Genomic DNA, 19,464 nt, shown 5'->3' with positions numbered 1-19,464 from the left:
GTTTGTCGAATCCTGAAGCACAGATTTTTACACTACAGGTATAAACCAACTTATTTCTTGTGGGCAAAATGTGTTGATTGTAATGATTCCTATTTTGATGAATAAAGATGTGTTTGAACCTAGTTATAATGATTTAAAATCCACAGTCAAAACGTAATTACTTTTGCACCAACCTAATACAAAGCTACAGTAATCAAAACTGTGGTATTAGCACAAAGACATATAGATCAAGGGAACAGAACAGAGAGCCTAGAAGTAAACCCATACACCTACAGTCAATTAATCTACAACAAAAGAGGCAAGAATATACAATGGAGAAAGAATAGTTTCTTCAGTAATTGGTGTTGGAAAAGCTGGACAGCTACAAGTAATCAATGAAATCAGAGCACTCCCTCATACCGTATATAAAAATAAACTCAAAATAGTTTCAGACCTAAATATAAGACATGACACATAAAACTAGAAGAGAACATACACAAAACATTCTTGGACATAAATCAGAGCAATATTTTCTTAGTCCAGTTTTCCAAGGCAAAAGAAAAAAAAGCAAAAATCAGTCAGTGTCACTGTTAGTCGCTCAGTCGTGTCTGACTCTTTGCGACGCTATGGACTGTAGCTTGCCAGGCTCCTCTGTCCATGGCATTCTCCAAGCAAGAACACTGGAGTGGGTTGCCATTTCCTTCTCCAGGGGATCTTCCTAACCCAAGGATCAAACCCCACTCTCCCTCATTGCTGGCAGACTTTTTACCATCTGAGCCACCAGGGAAGCCTTAAAAGCACAAATAAATGCGACTTAATCAAACTTAAAAAAACTTTTCCGCAGCAAAGGAAAACAACAACAAAACAAAAAGACCTACCAGACTGGGAGAAAATATTTGCAAACAATATTAACTGACAACGGGTTAATAACCAAAGTACACAAACAGCTCAACTCACACATACAACTCAATATCAAAAACACAAACAACCCAGTCAAAAAATGGGCAGAAGACCTAAATAGATATTTTCCAAATAAGACACACACAGATGGCTAACAGGCATATGAAAAGATGGTCAGTTTAACTAATTATTAGAAAAACATACATCAAAACCACAATGAGGTATTACCTCATACCAGTTAGAATGGCTATCATCAAAAAGTCTACACATAATAAGTGCTGGAGAGGGTGTGGAGAAAAGGGAACCCTCTTACTCTGTTGATGCGAATGTAAATTGGTATAGCTACTATGGAAAAGAGTATGAAGGTTCCTTAAAAAAAATAATAGAGCTGCCATATGATCCAGCTATCCCACTCCTGGGCATAAACCTGGAAAAGATGAAAACTCTTAGTTCAATAAGATGCATGTAGCCTAATGTTCATAGCAGCACTATTTACAATAGTCAAGACATCATAGAAACAATTCAAGTGCACATCAAACAGACAACTGGTTTGAGAGGATGTGGTATACATACATATCAGACTGTTACTCAGCCATAAAAGAGAATGAAGTATTGCCATTTGCAGCAACATGGATGAACCTAGAAATTATTATACTAAGTGAAGTCAGACAAATATTTTATCACTTATATGTGGAATCTAACAAATAATACAAATAAATCTTTATATAAACAAGAAACAGACTTACAGGCATAGAAAACAAACTTATGGTTACCAAAGAGGAAAGATAGAGGGGGAAGGATAAATTAGGGGTACAGGATTAACAGATACAAACTACTATACATAAAACAGATAAGCAACAAGGATTTACTGTTTAGCAAAGGAAGTATATTCAAAATCTCCTAATAACCTATAATGGAAAGTAACTTGAAAAAAATATATATGTAACTGAATCACTTTGCTGTATAATAAAAAAAACAAGTTTTCGATCAGTCTTACCTTGGCAATGCAAGCTGGGCAGAACCAATCCCCATCTGGTATAGCTGTCATCTTGGGCCTGTGGCAGTATGTGTGGCAGCCTTTGTCACAGCCATCACAGAGCAGGAGCAGTTCTTCATTATCTCCCTTTCGACATATCTGGCAGTACTATAATACATGAAAAATCATCTAAAATTAAGACTCTGCTATGAATGATAGTTATTGGGATATTAAACACACCATAATTCCTAATTCATATTAGTAATGAACATTCCGCTTGCTAACAAATAAACAGTAGCCATACACATCTATGTATCTCTCGTTACACAGATATGGACCACATGACGGGGTGAGCAGTTCAACTGGGGTAAATGCACATTTCAAGTACACTGCAAAGAACAAAGCTAGAGGTTGAATGCCTGCACACACTTCAGAAGCATGTACACATTAACATATGAAATAATTAACATGACATTAGAGCACATAAAGCAATGAATAGCCTTAATACATGGCACTTTAATTTTTTAATATATTTCATTGTTTGCTTATCTTAGCATCCTCATGATATCCTGAGAAAGAAATAAGTAAGAGTTAGAGTAATTTTTAAGGTCAAAATTAGGAAACTTGTAGATTCAGAATAGTAAATAATAATAATAAGATGTCCCTATATTTTGACTATGTCTAAACCAGGAAACTTCAAAAATCAACCCAAATCAAACATGTGTCACAAATGTAGAAAATGGATCCTACAAAATGAATTCTAAGGGAAAAAAACTGTTACAATAAATTAAAGAATTTAGAGGTCATTATTTACTTTCTAGGAGTAAAAATAATTTCTTCTCTGTGGAAAAACTTCTAATACCATTAAGAATTTTTAAATCTATAGAGAGAAGATTTTTTTCTCATGCATACATATTCTGTATAACAAGTTTCACAAAGGAAAGAAGGATGATTAGACAAGTAAAAACTTCAAAGATGGCTTTAAAAAACAGTAAGTACTAACATTATATTTTGACATTTAATGTTTATTTCCAGTAGCAGTAGAAAATGTCCTGTAATCAATATTCTAAACTTGAAAACATTACTATTTTTCAATTTAAAATAATTAAAACATTTAAATTATATATCATTTATACTCATTTTAAGTTATGTATTTAAATACTCTTAAAACCAAAAAAGCTTAATTGTTCAAATTCAATTTGTTTAATTTCAAGAAAACATTAAATCTTAATCTGGGAAGGTCTAAAATAGTCTTTCATAACTCAACATGCACACTAATGATAGCTTAAGAATCTTACCAAAACAGCAGATACATGCTATTCACCTTAATAAATAGCTATCAAATATATGTAATATACACATAATACTAAAATTGGCATGGGTACTAGAAGAGAAAGCAGTAGAGTTTAATATTCTGACAGTAAGTATTTATTTTATGACCTTTCCTAATAACCACATCACTAAGTACTTTAATATGGTGCTATTTCTCCATATCTGAGTTATTTCTTTAAAACTTCTATTATAAGAATATTCATTGAGAAATAACATTTTGAAGGCTATATTTAATTCCCTATAATGACAAAATTTAAAAATCAGGTTCATGAACATTAAGTAAATTCTCACAATCTTCTACAATAGATAGGTAAAAATACTAAAAAATCCATCTTACATCTCACATTTATGATTTTAAAATTCTTTTCTGACACTTTCTAAGAAAGGGTAACATATATTGAACTTATAGCATTTTTGGAAAATCACAGTAATAGCTCACAATGTGTTAGAGCATTTTGGTTTTAACCACTTTGCTACCACAACAAAACAGTGAATGCCACAGTGGATGTTGCTGACTACTTAACGTTAATAACAACAGATAGTAGATAGGGAACTGAGAAGTACCTAAGGGCAAATTATGGCAGCTCCTTCTTTCTTAGTAAGCTTGGTTTCTGGCAAAGAGGATATTTCTAAAGATATTGAGCACTTTAACTTTCTGATACAGCTTATTATGAGGATTCTTATAGGTCCTGTTATATTTCTAATTAAAGGTTACAAAGAGCTTATTAATCTTTGAATAAAAAACTCTGCCTTCTTTATAAAGAAGTGGTTTTTTTTTAAGCAAAAATAGCATTATTAAACATTAAAAAAGAAATGAAAATTATGAGAGATGGAGTTAAATAATGATGGACACATATTAATTTATTAATAACAATGGAAAAGGAATTTGCAAAAATCTGAAATAAAACTTAAGATGGCAGAAAGTAATTATACTAATATAAAGGCAGATTTTGGTACAAGTTTTGGGTTTCTTTGTATAGGTTATATATAAATTGTAGATTCATTATTCTATGGACATTTTAGAAAGAAGTGAAAAACCATAGAAGAAATCAAATTTATTTGTATACAATGAATAAAGTCTTGAGTAGTCTAGGCACGAGATAAAAAGGAAGGAAAGAATGCTAATTATTTAAGGATCACTTCTTTTATTTGGGGAACAACTATTTAAATAAAGGAATTGTACCCTTATTCATGACAACAAAACTCAAGTGTTTGAATTTTAAAGCTAATCAGCAATTCAAAAGCAACTGTTAAAATAACTTATAAAAGTCAACATAAAAAAGATATTTCTATAATAAATAAAAGGAAAAGGAACACATATATAATTTAAAATAAATATATCTCTGGGAAATATAAGAAATACAGCTTTTATTTTGAATATATAGCATTTGTTGCCTAGAACAAAGTAGAGGCCACTATGTGATAACTAACTGGGCTTGAACAAAGAAGGTAAAGAAATAGTTTTAACTGTTAGAGGAAAGATTAAAATATCTATCCTTAATGCCAGCAATATCACTTTATCAAAAGTGCATAAAGGAAGAGGTCTCTGTTTATTTCGTTTACTTATCCAAGTATTTTTAGCATTACAAAAAGAAAATTGATATAAATATAAAGACATTTCAGGAATGCAGTGAATGTATATAGCAGGTAATGTTAGCAACTGGAATGTTTACAAGATTGAAAGAGCCTTCAAAACATTTAGCTTAACAACTATTATGTTGAAAAAATGCAGAAGACAACTTCAGTTGGAGCTACAAACAATATTCAAAGGAGAGAAAAAGAAGATCTTAAAAACAAAAGATAACATTTGATAGATTCCTTCAAAAAGCTCAAAATAAGGAGGAAAGTATCAAATTATACAGTATTTAAAAATTAAGCAAATTCTCAAGTACAGCATACATTATTTTGACAATAAAGTATAACTAAGAAATATCTGAAGATTGGAAAAAAAAACAGGACAAAGTAAATTAGTTATAGTATTTCTTAAATAAAAACACTTACAACTTTCATAATTGATTTTTCCCATGCTATTGATTTCTGTAACTGCTGAATGCACAGAGCTACCTGTGCAGCACTGCGAGCTTCTGATAATGCCCTTCTCCATACCCTGAGCCCTGGAGCAATATCCTCTTCAATTCTGCATTGAAATATAGAAAAATTAAGTAGGTCATGTCCACATTTATGGTTACTGAATGTGAAACAATCATTACACGGAAAGCCAAGCAATGACAAAAACATGTAACAGCCAATAAGTATAAGGTTTAAGCAACTAAATTTGATGTAGTGCACAGACTGTGGCTACGTGCCTCAAAGCTTAGTCACAACCAGGTAAATGTAAGATCACTGCAGGATTATCAACGCACATAACAAAAAAAAAATGTTTTTACGAAGCACCATGCAAGTAGCATGATCCATATGGATCACAGACATACAAGAAGATACATAGATAACAGGCAATAGAAAATAGGCTCCAATTAGCAAAGAAGCACAATAATTTTTCAAGTTAATCTCAATAACCTACCCGTCACCATCACCACTAATGGATGGTGCAGGAGCAGGGACAGTAACTGTGCCCACATTATCCAGTTTGATCTGAATGGTGGTACTTAAGGGGCTCTTCAGATACCTTCTTTCAATGTTCCGCTCCAAATCAGCCAGCCTGGTTACAGCTATATCTAGGGGGTTGTCACTCTTCCGTTCCAGTGCATGTGCACTGCCTTCTTCTTCGCCAGTAAATTCTCCATCATGCTCCTTGCACAATTTAGAAAATGACTTATGTTCAAAATATACCAAGTCCTCCCTTTCTGATGCAGGTTCTGGACACATCCAACCCTATATATCAAAAGAACAATGTTACTATGGTTTCCTCTTGAAATGCCTGATGGGTGAATTACCTTTACTTAAAATATAGCAGCAGACACCAGCAGATCTCAAGGATCTTTACTAAAAGTTTTTACCTTGTGTTTCCTAATGCTAGGTAGAAATAAGAACAAAAAAAAATTTAAAAGAAACAATTGTGAGAGAAGTTTGAAGAAGAAAATTTAAGAACTTTTGATGTTATGAAAGGTAAAATGAAAATCAGCAAAGTATTCTGAGCAACTTTAGACTAAATGCTTATTCATTTCCTGGAACCACTTCAGTGGAAATCTCTCAGTCTCTGAACTTAGTCTTCCTTTCCATTTCCTTTCCTTCTACTACTCTTCTGTATAGGTCTTTGTACTCACCATTTTTCTTTTAGCAGCAGGAGTTTACATGAGGTCTTACATTTGTCTGTGTATAGCCTTTATCTGTTGTTCTTAACACAGTTAACCCCACTCATCCTGCAGCTCTCATGTTAAACATCGTCAGGGAATCCTCTCCTGACCTACTTTAAGAGGTTAAGTCTCCATATTACAAGCTCACAAAGGATCTCTTCAAGAAAATTAGAGATACCAAGGGAACATTTTATGCAAAAATGGGTACAATAAAGGACAGAAATGGTACAGACCTAATAGAAGCAGAAGATATTAACAAGAGGTGGCAAGACTACACAGAAGAACTATACAAAAAAGACCTTAATGACTTTGAAAACTATGATAGTGTGATCACTCACCTAGAGCCAGACATCCTGGAATGCGAAGTCAAGTGGGCCTTAGTAAGCATCACTAGGAACAAAGCTAGTGGAGGTGTTGGAATTCCAGTTGAACTATTTCAAATCCTAAAAAATGATGCTGTGAAAGTGCTGCACTCAATATGCCAGCAAATTTGGAAAACTCAGCAGTGGCCACAGGACTGGAAAAGGTCAGTTTTCATTCCAATCCCAAAGAAAGGTAGTGCCAAAGAATGTTCAAACTACTGCACAATTGCACTCTTTTCATATGCTAGGAAAGTAATGCTCAAAATTCTCCAAACTAGGCTTCAACAGTACGTGAACCAAGAACTTCCAGATGTTCAAGCTGGATTTAGAAAAGGCAGAGGAATCAGAGATCAAATTGCCAACATCTGCTGGATCATCAAAAAAGCAAGAGAGTTCCAGAAAAACATCTATTTCTGCTTCATTGACTACACTAAAGTCTTTGTGTGGATCACAATAAACTGTGGAAAATTCTTCAAGAGATGGGAATACCAGAGCATTTCACTTGCCTCCTGAGAAACCTGTATGCGGGTCAAGAAGCAACAGTTAGAACCAGATATGGAACAATGGACCAGTTCCAAATTGGAAACAGAGTATGTCAAGGCTGTATATTGTCACCCTGCTTATTTAACTTATATACAGAGTACATCATGCGAGATGCCAGGCTGGATGAAGCACAAGCTGGAAACAAGATTCCAGGGAGAAATATCAATAACCTCAGATATGCAGATAACACCACTCTTATGAAAGAAAGCAAAGAGGAACTAAAGAGCCTCTTGATGAAGGTGAAAGAGGAGAGTGAAAAAGCTGTCTTAAAACTCAACATTCAAAAAACAAAGATCATTGCATCTGGTCTCAACACTTCATGGCAAATAGATGGGGAAACAATGGAAACAGTGACAGATTTTACTTTCTTGGGACTCCAAAATCACATTGATTGCAGCCACAAAATTAAAAAATGCTTGCTCCTTGGAGGAAAAGCTATGACAAACCTAGACAGCATATTAAAAAGCAGAGACATTACTTTGCCAACAAAGGTCTGTCTAGTCAAAACTATGATTTTTCCATTAGTTATGTACGGATGTGAGAATTGGACCACAAAGAAGGCTGAGCACCAAAGAATTGATGCTTTTGAACTGTGGTGTTGGAGAAGACTCTTGAGAGTCCCTTGGACTGCAAGGAGATCCAACCAGTGCATCCTAAAGGAAATCAGTCCTCAGTGTTCACTGGAAGGACTGATACTGAAGCTGAAACTCCAATACTTTTGGCCACCTCATGCAAAGAGCTGATTCTTCAGAAAAGACTCTGATGCTGGGGGAGATTGAAGGCAGGAGGAGAAGGAGATGATAGAGGACGAGAAGGAGATGACAGAGGACGAGATGGTTGGATGATATCACTGAGTCAATGGATATGAGTTTGAGTAATCTCTGGGAGAAGATTAAGGACAGGGAAGCCTGGCATGCTGCAGACCATAGTGTCGCAAAGAGTCAGACACGACTAAGAGACTGAACAACAGCAAGACTTGTGGTACTTGCAATTTTATACTCCTGTGATTATCAGATTAATCTTTCTACCTCTAAATTCCATGAGGACAGGGACCATGTCTACTTTCATATTATTTTCAGCACAGTGAAGGTAAATAGTAGGCACTCAATATTTACATGTTGATTGAATAAATGGATGATCTTATAACTCAGCTTGATTATACTGATCTACTTCAAAATCCATCAGAATTTCCCTACTGTTTAGCAAAGTCCACATTTTTACTATGACATTCACGCACCTCAGTCTGCCTCTTCCTGTACTGTTCTCATCACAAATCCTACACTGTAGTCAAATTCCACAATTTACAACTCCACAAAACATGTCCTAATCTTCTGGATCTTCGTGCTCTGCTCAGGCTGTTTACTCTTTCTAGTATAGCATTCCTTGTCAAAAGCTGACTCCCTTTCTCAAGCTCTATCTCAACTTCTACGAATGTTCCCTCATCTTTTCCATGTCTCTACCAGAAGCTGTGTATTCTTTTTCTAAATTCATGCATGACTCTGTACTTCTCTATGATCAGTTTAACAGATTCTGCAGAGATGTACACATGTCTTATCTCTCTATTAGATGACAAGTTTTCTGAGGGCAGAAACCATATTTTACCCAAAATTGTGGTGCCTATTGTCTGATGTGGACTAGGTACTTAGTAAATGCATATCAAATGCAAAACAGAATAAGCATTATCCTTTTTATTACACCTTTTCAGAGATAATTATTTTATCTTATATATTATAATCAAGTCCTCTTCTTTACTCAGTAGAACATTTATATTTGTGAAGTAAGGATAGAATTATGAATAGTGTACGTGCATTAGGTAGAAGTCATGTCAAATAAACTTCATTCCCAGATTTTGAAAGGGGTACTAAATTTGCCAAATCAAGGGAACCCTGTAAACATAGTGTATCTGGATCTCTGCAAAGCAGTTGACAAGACAAAAAATGAAGACCAGATTAGAGAAGTCTAGAGGATTGAAAACTGTTTCCAAAGAATGGTGATTGTCAGAACTTGGATCACCTCAGAAAAGGTCTCCAGTGCTAGTGGTCAAAGGCTCTGCACTTGGTTTGTCCTGTTAATACACTGGGAGTAACTTTGTTGATTGCTATTAAATCTGCGGATGATTTAAAATTAGGAAGAAAGTTTAATATTCCGTATGACAGGACAAGGTTAAAAATAGTTCCAAATGCTGAAAAATAACCCAAATGAAATTTATTTAAAAAAATGATAAATGTAAATTTTAGATCTGAAGTTTAAGCAACTAATAACAGAAATACTACATGTGCTAGGACTCCCTTAAAAGCTCTTTGGAAAGAGGCCTAGAGTTTTTTTGTTTGTTTGTTTTTTGCTTTGTTGTTTCATTGTGCATACTTGGCAAAGCACGAGTATGATGTGGATGCTAAAAAGTTAGTACAAATTCAAACAGCATTAATGAAGAATAGTGCCAGATTAAGTAAAGTAACAGTCCCATGCACACATTCAGACAGCGCTATGTACAGCTATGGATACAACATTTTAAGAAGGATATTGACACTGGTGTTTTTGTACATGGAACCTATTTCTGGTTGAAAGAATTAATTAACTTGTAAAAGAGAAAATTAAGAAAGAGACATCGGAGCTATCTTATGAGGAACTGGAAGAGTAGTTGTTTTATAAACTCTCAACAGAACTAGGACTAGAGGTCTGAAGATTCTTCTACAAAATAATAAATAATTTCCAAATTATAAGTAATATTAAAAATATATATGAATGCACCTAAGTAGTCCCATAGGCCACCTGTTTAATGTCTCTTCACAGTGGCTAGCTCCCCACATTAAACATATAACTCTATTTTCTTAAAAAAATCATTAAATCTTGTATAGATATTAAAATAATATTTTGCAGTTATTTTCATCATTTGTGTTTTTAGACTCTTCAAGAATATAATTCATTTTATTAGAATAATACAGAATATTTCAGCAATACTTATTTTAATGTTAAAACATTTCACTTAAAAAAACAAATTCTACTTTTCTTACATATTTAGAACACAGCCAAGAATGTCTAAGCAGCTAGTAATGTGATAAGGTTAATGCACAAAAATATGAGTATGTCACCAGGAAAATGTTTCAGGCCCATACCCTGACTTTAATATTAAAAACCATGAAGATGTGCTTTCCCAGCCAACAGTCAATTAGAACTAGTAAATTAGATGAATGAAGTTCGAGGAAATTTGGGCAAGTAGAACCAATCGAATTTAAACCAGCAAGTAGTAGCAAGCAATCATGAGAGAGGACAAAAACAGACTATGAAAAGCAGTCACGATTGTACAAAAAGCAAAGCACACTAGGGGACATCTTCACATTTCCTTAGGGAATCATTATCTAATAATTGGTCTTCACACTCATGATCCTGTGTCACCAAGATAATTTAAATCAAACTCTTTATTCTCAATTTAAGAAGGCAGTATAATGCATAACATAAGTGATACAACAAATATGTTAAAAAAATTATGGCACTAAATGGAATAATTTTCATTTCTCTAGAAAATTAACTTGGTTGGTAGAAGAGCTCATTTGTTAACGATGCCAAGTAAATGAGGCATTTTTATACTATAGTACTAGGAGGAAGATATAGTTTTTGCTAGCAAAATAGATTCAACAAATGATAAAGTTTTGCCTCTCGAAGTTGGTAATTAATTATGTTTGTGGCAAGAAGGGATATTAGAACTGGAAAGTGACATTTTTTGGAGAGCTTCAAAAATTTCCAAATATCACAGGATAATGTTATAGCATAAATTTCTCATCTGAATAAAACACAAAATATCAAATCAAATTACACAGAGCCTACATTTTTCTAAACTTTTCCAGGTATTTCACACTTACTCATCATCCATCCATTTATTCTCAGAGACATCACCTTATTATCAATTGAGAAAACCTTTACACCCCTCTTTCCAAAACTGAAAATTCTTGCACAAAGATAAAGCCTTCCTCCTGCCTGTCCATCAGAAGCCAGTTCTGTTCATGGTAAATACTTGTGACATGGTAATGCCCAGTAGATAAATAAATTAATTTAAAATTTACATATATATGTAGGGTGTACACATGAATATGTGTATCATAGTATAATGTATATTTGGATATATATTCTCTAATTTTAAATTATATATAATGAAATTTTGACATATAACATGGCTTGGATGTAAGGAAGTTCGTTTATATGAAAAAGTATAGCAGGAATTTGATAGAGCATTATATGTATCAGGGGTAAAAAGGTGAAATAATGCTTGTGGTAAAAAACTACATACTAGAAATGACAGTTTTGAATATCACTAAGGAGCAGCAAGATTTAGTAAAAAAAAGAACACAAGCTCTGGAGTCAGACAGACTTGATTTGAATTCACATTTGGCCATTTACTATATGACCACTGACAGGTTACTTACTTTGAGTCTGTTCCTTACCTGTAAGATGGGGAAAATTAATTCAGGATCATTTTGAGAATTAAATGAGATAAAGTGAAAACATTTAGCAGAGAAACTGGCACATATCAGGCATATAACAAATATAGTTACCTTCCATCATCCTAAAAACAGATTTCATTCCAAGTCAATTTTACCTTCACTTGCAAACTTGCTGATGCAACTCTCCTTTCTAGATCTTCTACCTGTTGAAGAATATTCAAATCCATTTCCATTGCTTGTTCTTCTATTGACCAGTTCTCCACAATGTCTCGAGTTACCTGGTTTTCTTCATTTTCATTTAATTCAATAATGGCAACTATAGTTGAAAATAAATTAATTTTAATATCTATTTTATTCTGTAACAATTTCTTCTAGAAAGTGAATAAGATTCCAGGGATAGCATATACATATAACTTAAAACAGAAAAATGTACTTGTGTATACATAGGCAGATTATTCTTTTTATTTTTTTTAAGCTGTGCCATGTGGCTTGTGGGAATTTTTAGTTCTCCAAGGGATTGATCAAACCTGGGCCCTGGCAGTGAGAGCACAGAGTCCTAACCACTGGACTGCCAGGAAATTTCCAGCATATTACTCTGAAAAGTAGGAACGTCCTTTTCTAAGAAACAAAACAGTACGTCTACAGGTTGTGACAAATTATAAGAAAGTAATAGCTATTTAAGGAGGTACTGTTTGTTGAGCAAATGCTTACTAGTAATAAATTAAGCATTATTATATACCAAAATGTTTTAAGATTAAAGGATTAATTATCATAACTAAGCAAGAGAACAGAAATCTCTCCTAAGTACATACCATCCTTATTCTTAATGCAAGCTTGAGTAATATAATCCAAGTGTTTCTGAATTTGCTTTTGTAATGCCTTTTCTCTTATTCCTCTGAGATGGAGCACTTTGAGCAAAGCTTTTAGGTCCTCTGGGTCAATAATTCTCCACCAACCAAACTGCATTTCTAAGTTAAAATAAATATGTAAATCTTTTTATAAATATCTTGAATATGAATTAATGGCACAATGCAAATTGAAAGATTTATAACTAAATATATAATCCTCAAAGATTCAGTTATCATGTGGAATCTATAACAATAAAATTAAGTAAATGACTATAAACCATACCTTCTGGAATGGGTTTTGGACTAGGAAAATCTACTGGTTTTGCTACTTCAACAGCTGCAGGTTGAGCTGAAGAGACTTTTTCATTCTGTGGTACTGGAGATTCACTTTTACTTGATGCAACATTAGGAGTCACGAATGTATTACTATTTCCTTCTGACAATCCCAACCCTGATCCCAGATTAGGTAAAGGTGATGTAAATGGAATATTGGAAGTAAGCACACCAGCAGGCCACCCACAAAACTGGAGTCCCATCACAGACACTCCACTTTTCACCTGCAAGAAACAACACATTTTAGAAGTAGGGACAATCTAAGGAGTTAGGAAAAGTGTTTAGAACCAGAAATTGTTTTTAAAATTCTGAAAAAATATTCTTTCATATATCACAATTAGAGGCAAACTAAATACAACAGTTACATGTTTTGTTTGCTCCTCAAAGTAATTTCTTTTTAGATAATGTAATAATAATACGCTAAAAAGTAGTTAGATAAGTCTTTAACTTAGACATAAGTAGTTCTGATGAAGTTTGGTGATAACAATCTTGGCTCTTTGGTTTTCAAGCCATGGCAGGGATAATATTACATACATTCAATTGATTTCCCTTAAGAGAAAACATTTACAGGATCAAAGATTAGACAAAGCAACAAAAACATGAGTTACAACTAACAGCACCAACCTGAAGAGGCGATAAAGCAAATGGATTTAGGCCAACAGGATTCTGAGCAGACGATCCAAGAAGAGCAGCCGGGGCGGGTGAAGGTGACTTAGACAGTGGCTGAGACTGAGGGGTCACTAAAGAAGCAGTTGACATACCGGCATGGGTAAGAGATGTATCATCACAAGGTGTCCTTGGCAAAAGGCTAAACCACTGTCTATTCTTTTCAGTCAATGTCTTTAACAACTGGTCATTGGGGAGAGGACTATAGAACTTCCCTGGACCACTTGAACTGGTACTGAACAGATTATTAGAGTCTGTCTTTTCCGTGTTGCTTTGTGTTGCTGTTGATTGAATGCTGCCCAGTGAATGTTTTCCACTGTTTTGATATGACAATGTGCACCCATTTGCACTACTATTTGGTTTGGGGGTCATTACATCTGACTCAGGAGGCATCTTAGCTACTTCTAAAAGCTTGCTTAATTTTGAAAAAGAGCCAGGTTTCTGAAGAAACAGATTTGGGTTATCTTTTTCTCTAGTATCTTCCTTTTGCTCACAGTGATCTGGATTTGAACAATTTAAAGTGTCCTCAGAAGTCTCAAATGTTTCTTCTTTGATTTGGATACTTTTTGCCTTTTTTAGTTTTTCTCTTTCTTTTGCAATTTCTTCTAGTCCTAAAAAATTGAAAAGCATTATAAAACTTTATTACTCCAGATCAAACCAATACTATATAATTATATCCTTTTACTATTTATCAAGTTATATGCATAAATATTTTTAGGAAACCTTTATAGATTACATAATATTCTCCATTTCCCCCTTTTTTATAGATTAGATTTTTTGCTCATTGGAAAATTAATATAATTTTTTAACTAATAATTAGAAAAAACTAGAATATAAAAAATTTAAAAAGCCCTAATATACAGCAAAAATTACTATTAATATTTTTCAATAACACTTGCAGGCATTCTATATGCATATACATATACACTTAAACCTATAAATTAAAAAAAAAAGTAAATCTTATTATATACATAATATTCTAACCTACATGTTTTGCTCTGTAAACATCCTGATATGTGAATAAATACATGAATAAATAAATACATAATACATAAATAAATAAATACATAACGACATAAATTTTAATGGTTATAGAATACTCAGTGGAATACATCATCAATTTAAATAATCCATGTTCTACTAATGGCTGTTAATAGGGCCCAGTTATTTGCTATTATAAATAATGCTATAAATGATGATGTGCATCTGTATCTTTGGTCTTACATTTTTTTTTAAAATTTACTTCCTTAGGATACTTACTGAGTACTAAGATATATACTTTTCAGGGTTTTGAAGTATGTTGTCAAACCAAAAGTTTAGATCAATACACATTCATACCAGAAGTAAGAGCATCTGTTTGCCTACATCCTCAAGGAAACTAAATACTATCAATGTTTTTTGTTTTTGCCAATATCTGGGAGATAAAAATCAAAACCGCCTTTTTTTTCCCCTGATCGCCAGTAAGGCTGAATATCTTTTCATGAGTTTATTGGCATTTCTCCTTTGTGAACTTCTGGTTCATATTTTTTAACAGCGTTTCAAAAATAATTTATAAGAATTATTTTAAAAATATAAATTCAGTACTTTATTCAATTTGAAAAGTAACATATGTCCAAGGTAAAATATTCAGTAATGACAGGTATAAATTAAACTGCTTCTGCCCTACTCCCTCAGTCCCTATTTCTAGTCTTCAGCGGTAACTGTGGTTAATCAATCATATCTATGTATCCTTCTAGAAATCTTACATGCATATATATCAATATGACTATTGTTTTGCACTACTACAGAAGTGAGACACTACTATTCACTCTTCTGCAACCTAGAATAAAATCTAAACTTCTAAGCAAGGCCTATATGGTCTGGTTCCTGAAAATTTCTACAATCTCTGACCATTCTTGTACTTGCTAAAGCTTGTTCTTTTCTCCCCTTTCTTCAGCTTCTCAAACATGCCCAGTTCTTTGCTTTCTGGGGCACTTTGCACTTGCTGCTTCCTCTGCTTGGGATACTGTTTTGTTGACCAGGCTCCTTATCCTTTATGTCTCAGATCAAGTCATTTCCTCACATAGGTTTTCTCTGATCAAGAAAGGTTTCTCTGATCTGATAAAGGTTTTTACTTTATCTAGAGTAGAATCCCTAGCCCATTCACTTTATTTTATTGACATAGAGCTGATGTACAATATTATATGTCACAGGTATATAATGTAGTGATTCACAATTTTTAAAGGTTATATTCCCTTTATAGTTATTTAAAAATATTGGCTATATTCCCTGGGTTGTGCATTATACCATTGTATCTTATTTTACCCATTCACTTTAGGTTATCATTCTATATATTTCCTTCACAGAATTTATCATTATAAACAATAACTTGTTTGTTTATTTTCTCCACCTCCACCCACACACCAGAATTTAAATTAACAAGCTTTACTTAAAAGCAGAGCGATGTCTGTCTTGCTTGTTACTGGATCCCAAATGCCTAACATGGTGGCTGCTATAAAATAGAAGCTCAATAAATATTTCTTGAATGATAAAATAAAGGGAGGGATATTTAATTGGCCTGGGGCAGTGCTCATTTTTGTTTTTAGCTTCTCAGATGATTCTTATTACAGTTAAAGGAAAGCTACTCTGGGATATTTCTTTGTTTTTTAGCTTCAACAAGGCTCTGTACCTTTAAGTGACTCACAATTTTGTCATTTTAAATTAGATTTCTATTGATTATATGGTAGTCCTAGTTTCAACCTTTTGAGGAGCCTCCATGTTGTTTTTCTTAAATCTGTTTTTTAATTATGTTTATTTTTAATTGATTGATTATTGCTTTACAATATTGGTTTCATTTCTGCCATACATCAACATGAATTAGCCATAGGTGTACATTTGTCCCCTCCTTCTTGAACCTCCCTCCACCTCCCACCCTTTCCAACCCCTCTATTGTTACAGAGCCCTGGTTTTAGTTCCCTAAGTCACTGGGCAGATTTCCACTGGCTATCTATTTTCCATATGTTAGTGTACATGCTTCCATTCTACTCTCTCCATTCATCTTAACCTCTCCTCTCCCTTCCCTGCCCTTGTCCAGAAGTTTGTTCTCTATGTCTGCATCTCCACTGCTGCCCTGCAAATAGGTTCATCAGTACCGTCTATCTAGATTCCACATATATGCATTAATATACAGTATTTGTTTTTCTCCTTCTGACTTAATTTACTGTTTAATATGCTCTAGGTTCATCTACCTCATTAGAATTGACTCAGTGTGTTCCTTTTTGTGGCTGACTAGTATTCCATTGTATGTACCACAGCTTTATCCATTCATCCTGTTGATGGACATCTAGGTCACTTCCATGTCCTAGCTATTACATATAGTGCTGCAATGAACATTGGAATACATGTGTCTTTTTCAGTTTTGGTTTTCCCAGGGTATATGCCTAGTAGTATTGCTGGATTGTATGGTGGTTTTATTTCTAGTTTTTTAAGGAATCTCCATACTCTCGTCCATAATAGCTATATCAATTTACCTATTGTTTTCCATTGTGCCTGCACCAATTTACATTCCCACCAACAGTGTACAGAGGTTCCTTTTTTCTCTACATTCTCCCTCACCAGCGCTTGTTATTTCTTGTCTTTTTGATAACAGCCATTCTGACAGGTGAGAGGTATATTTCATGATGATTTTTATTTGATTGATTTTTGATTAATGATGTTGAGCATCTTATCACGTACAATCTAAGTGTCCTCTTTGGAAGAATGTCTATTTAGAAACTCTGCCCATTTTAAAATCAGATTGTTTTTCTGCTGTTGAATTGTATAAGTTCTTTATACATTTTGGATGTTAGTCCCTTCTGAGATATATAATTTGCAGATATTTATCCTCATTCAGTAGGTTGCTTTTCATTGAAGATTTCCTTTGTTATACAGAAGTATTTTAATATGATTAGTCCAACTTGTTTATTTTTGTTGGTTATATTAACTTACTATTTTAATTAATTTTCATGCTTATTTTTAAATATTTTAAGCAAACAGTTAAAAGAAGAACCACCACACTACCCTATTAAATCAACACTGACATCAATTTTGAAAAAGAAATAAAGTACAATTGAAGCCTTCTTATACCCCTCCCTGATTCCATTTGGTAGCTACTTCTGCCTTGAGAGAAGCAGAGCATGACTTATACACATCATTCCAACACATGATTTTATATTCTTAATTCATACAATTTACATTCATAAGAAATATATTATTATTCAAACCAATAACAACACTGTTTACTATATGCCAACAATGCTTATATGCCAGACACTATTCTAAGCACATTAAATGCATATTTCATGAACCTCCTTGTCCCCATAAGATTTTTTATTTTTGATTTTCCTTGTGAAATTTTTATTGTTTTTTAAATTTATTTATTTTTAATTGGAGGATAATTGCTGTACAGTATTCTGTTGGTTTCTGCCATATATCAACATGAATCAGTCATATAGTATACGTATGCCCCCTACCTCTTGAATCAGCCCTCCCACCTCTTACCCCACTCACCCACCTAGGTTGTCACAGAGCATTGGATTTGAGCTCCCTGTGTTATACAGCAAATTTTCACTGGCAATCTAATTTGACATATCAGTTCAGTTCAGTTCAGTCACTCAGTCATGTCCGACTCTTTGTGACCCCATAGACTGCAGCACGCCAGGCCTCCCTGTCCATCACCAACTCCCAGAGTTTACTCAAACTCATGTCCATTGAGTTGGTGATGCCACGCAACCATCTCATCCTCTGTCGTCCCCTTCTCCTCCCACCTTCAATCTTTCCCACCATCAGGGTCTTTTCAAATGAGTCAGTTCTTCACATCAGGTGGCCAAAGTATTAGAGTTTCAGCTTTAGCATCAGTTCTTTCAGTGAATATTCAGGACTTATCTCCTTTAGGATGGACTGGTTGGATCTCCTTGCAGTCCAAGGGACTCTCAAGAGTCTTCTCCAACACCACAGTTCTAAAGCATCAATTCTTCAGTGCTAAGCTTTCTTTATACTCCAACTCTCACATCCATACATGACTACTGGAAAAACCATAGCTTTGACTAGATAAATCTTTGTTGGCAAAGTAATGTCTCTGCTTTTTAATATGCTGTCTAGATTGGTCATAACTTTCCTTCCAAGAAGCAAGCACCTTTTAATTTCATGGCTGCAGTCACCATCTGCAGTGATTTTGGAGCCCCAAAATTTTGACATATAGTAACATATATATATATTTTTAGTAATATATATGTTTTAATGCTACTCTTTCCATTTGTTCCCCACTCCTCCCCCCACCCCCCATGTCCTTCTCTATGAGTCTGTTCTCTATGATTCTTTACCAGCTGAGCTACCAGGGAAGCTCCACGTCTCTACTGCTGCCCTGCAGTAGGTTCATAATTACCATCTTTCTAGATTCCATATATATGCATTAATATATGGTATTTGTCTTGTTCTTTCTGACTTACTTCACCCTGTGTAATAGGCTCTAGGTTCATCTACCTGCCTCATTAGAACTGAGTCAAATGTGTTCCTTTTCATGGTTAATATTCCATTGTGTATATGTACCACAACTTCCTTATCCATTCATCTGTTAATGGACATCTAGATTGCTTTCATGTCCTAGCTACCTGTGATAAACATTTGAGTACATGTGTTTTTCAATTTTGGTTTCCTCAAATATATGTCCAGGAGTGTAACTGTTGGGTCATATGGTAGTTTTATTCCTAGTTTTTAAAGGAATCTCCAAACCTCCATACTGTTCTCCATAGTGGCTGTGTCAACTTTTAAAAAAAAGTGTTCCATTGCTAAAAACAAAAAGTTAAAACAACTGCTTTA

General features: G+C 34.1%; 1 protein-coding gene across 6 annotated transcripts in view; it reads right to left on the bottom strand.

Annotated features, from left to right (window-relative positions):
* Positions 1 to 19,464, bottom strand: part of BAZ2B (bromodomain adjacent to zinc finger domain 2B) — a 420,528-nt gene that overhangs the window by 17,281 nt on the left and 383,783 nt on the right. For all 6 annotated transcript variants that reach the window (XM_055572451.1, XM_055572453.1, XM_055572452.1 and 3 more), the window contains 7 exons: positions 13,588 to 14,240; positions 12,914 to 13,187; positions 12,595 to 12,750; positions 11,938 to 12,098; positions 5,709 to 6,019; positions 5,189 to 5,324; positions 1,877 to 2,023 (listed from right to left, as the gene is read on the bottom strand). In XM_055572451.1, the coding sequence (XP_055428426.1) occupies positions 1,877 to 2,023; positions 5,189 to 5,324; positions 5,709 to 6,019; positions 11,938 to 12,098; positions 12,595 to 12,750; positions 12,914 to 13,187; positions 13,588 to 14,240 (1,838 nt within the window). The remainder of the gene's footprint in view (positions 1 to 1,876; positions 2,024 to 5,188; positions 5,325 to 5,708; positions 6,020 to 11,937; positions 12,099 to 12,594; positions 12,751 to 12,913; positions 13,188 to 13,587; positions 14,241 to 19,464) is intronic.

Source organism: Bubalus kerabau, chromosome 3, assembly GCF_029407905.1.
Source record: "Bubalus kerabau isolate K-KA32 ecotype Philippines breed swamp buffalo chromosome 3, PCC_UOA_SB_1v2, whole genome shotgun sequence".
Classification (NCBI taxonomy): Eukaryota; Metazoa; Chordata; class Mammalia; order Artiodactyla; family Bovidae; genus Bubalus; species Bubalus kerabau.
This window is presented reverse-complemented; position numbering and strand designations above follow the sequence as displayed.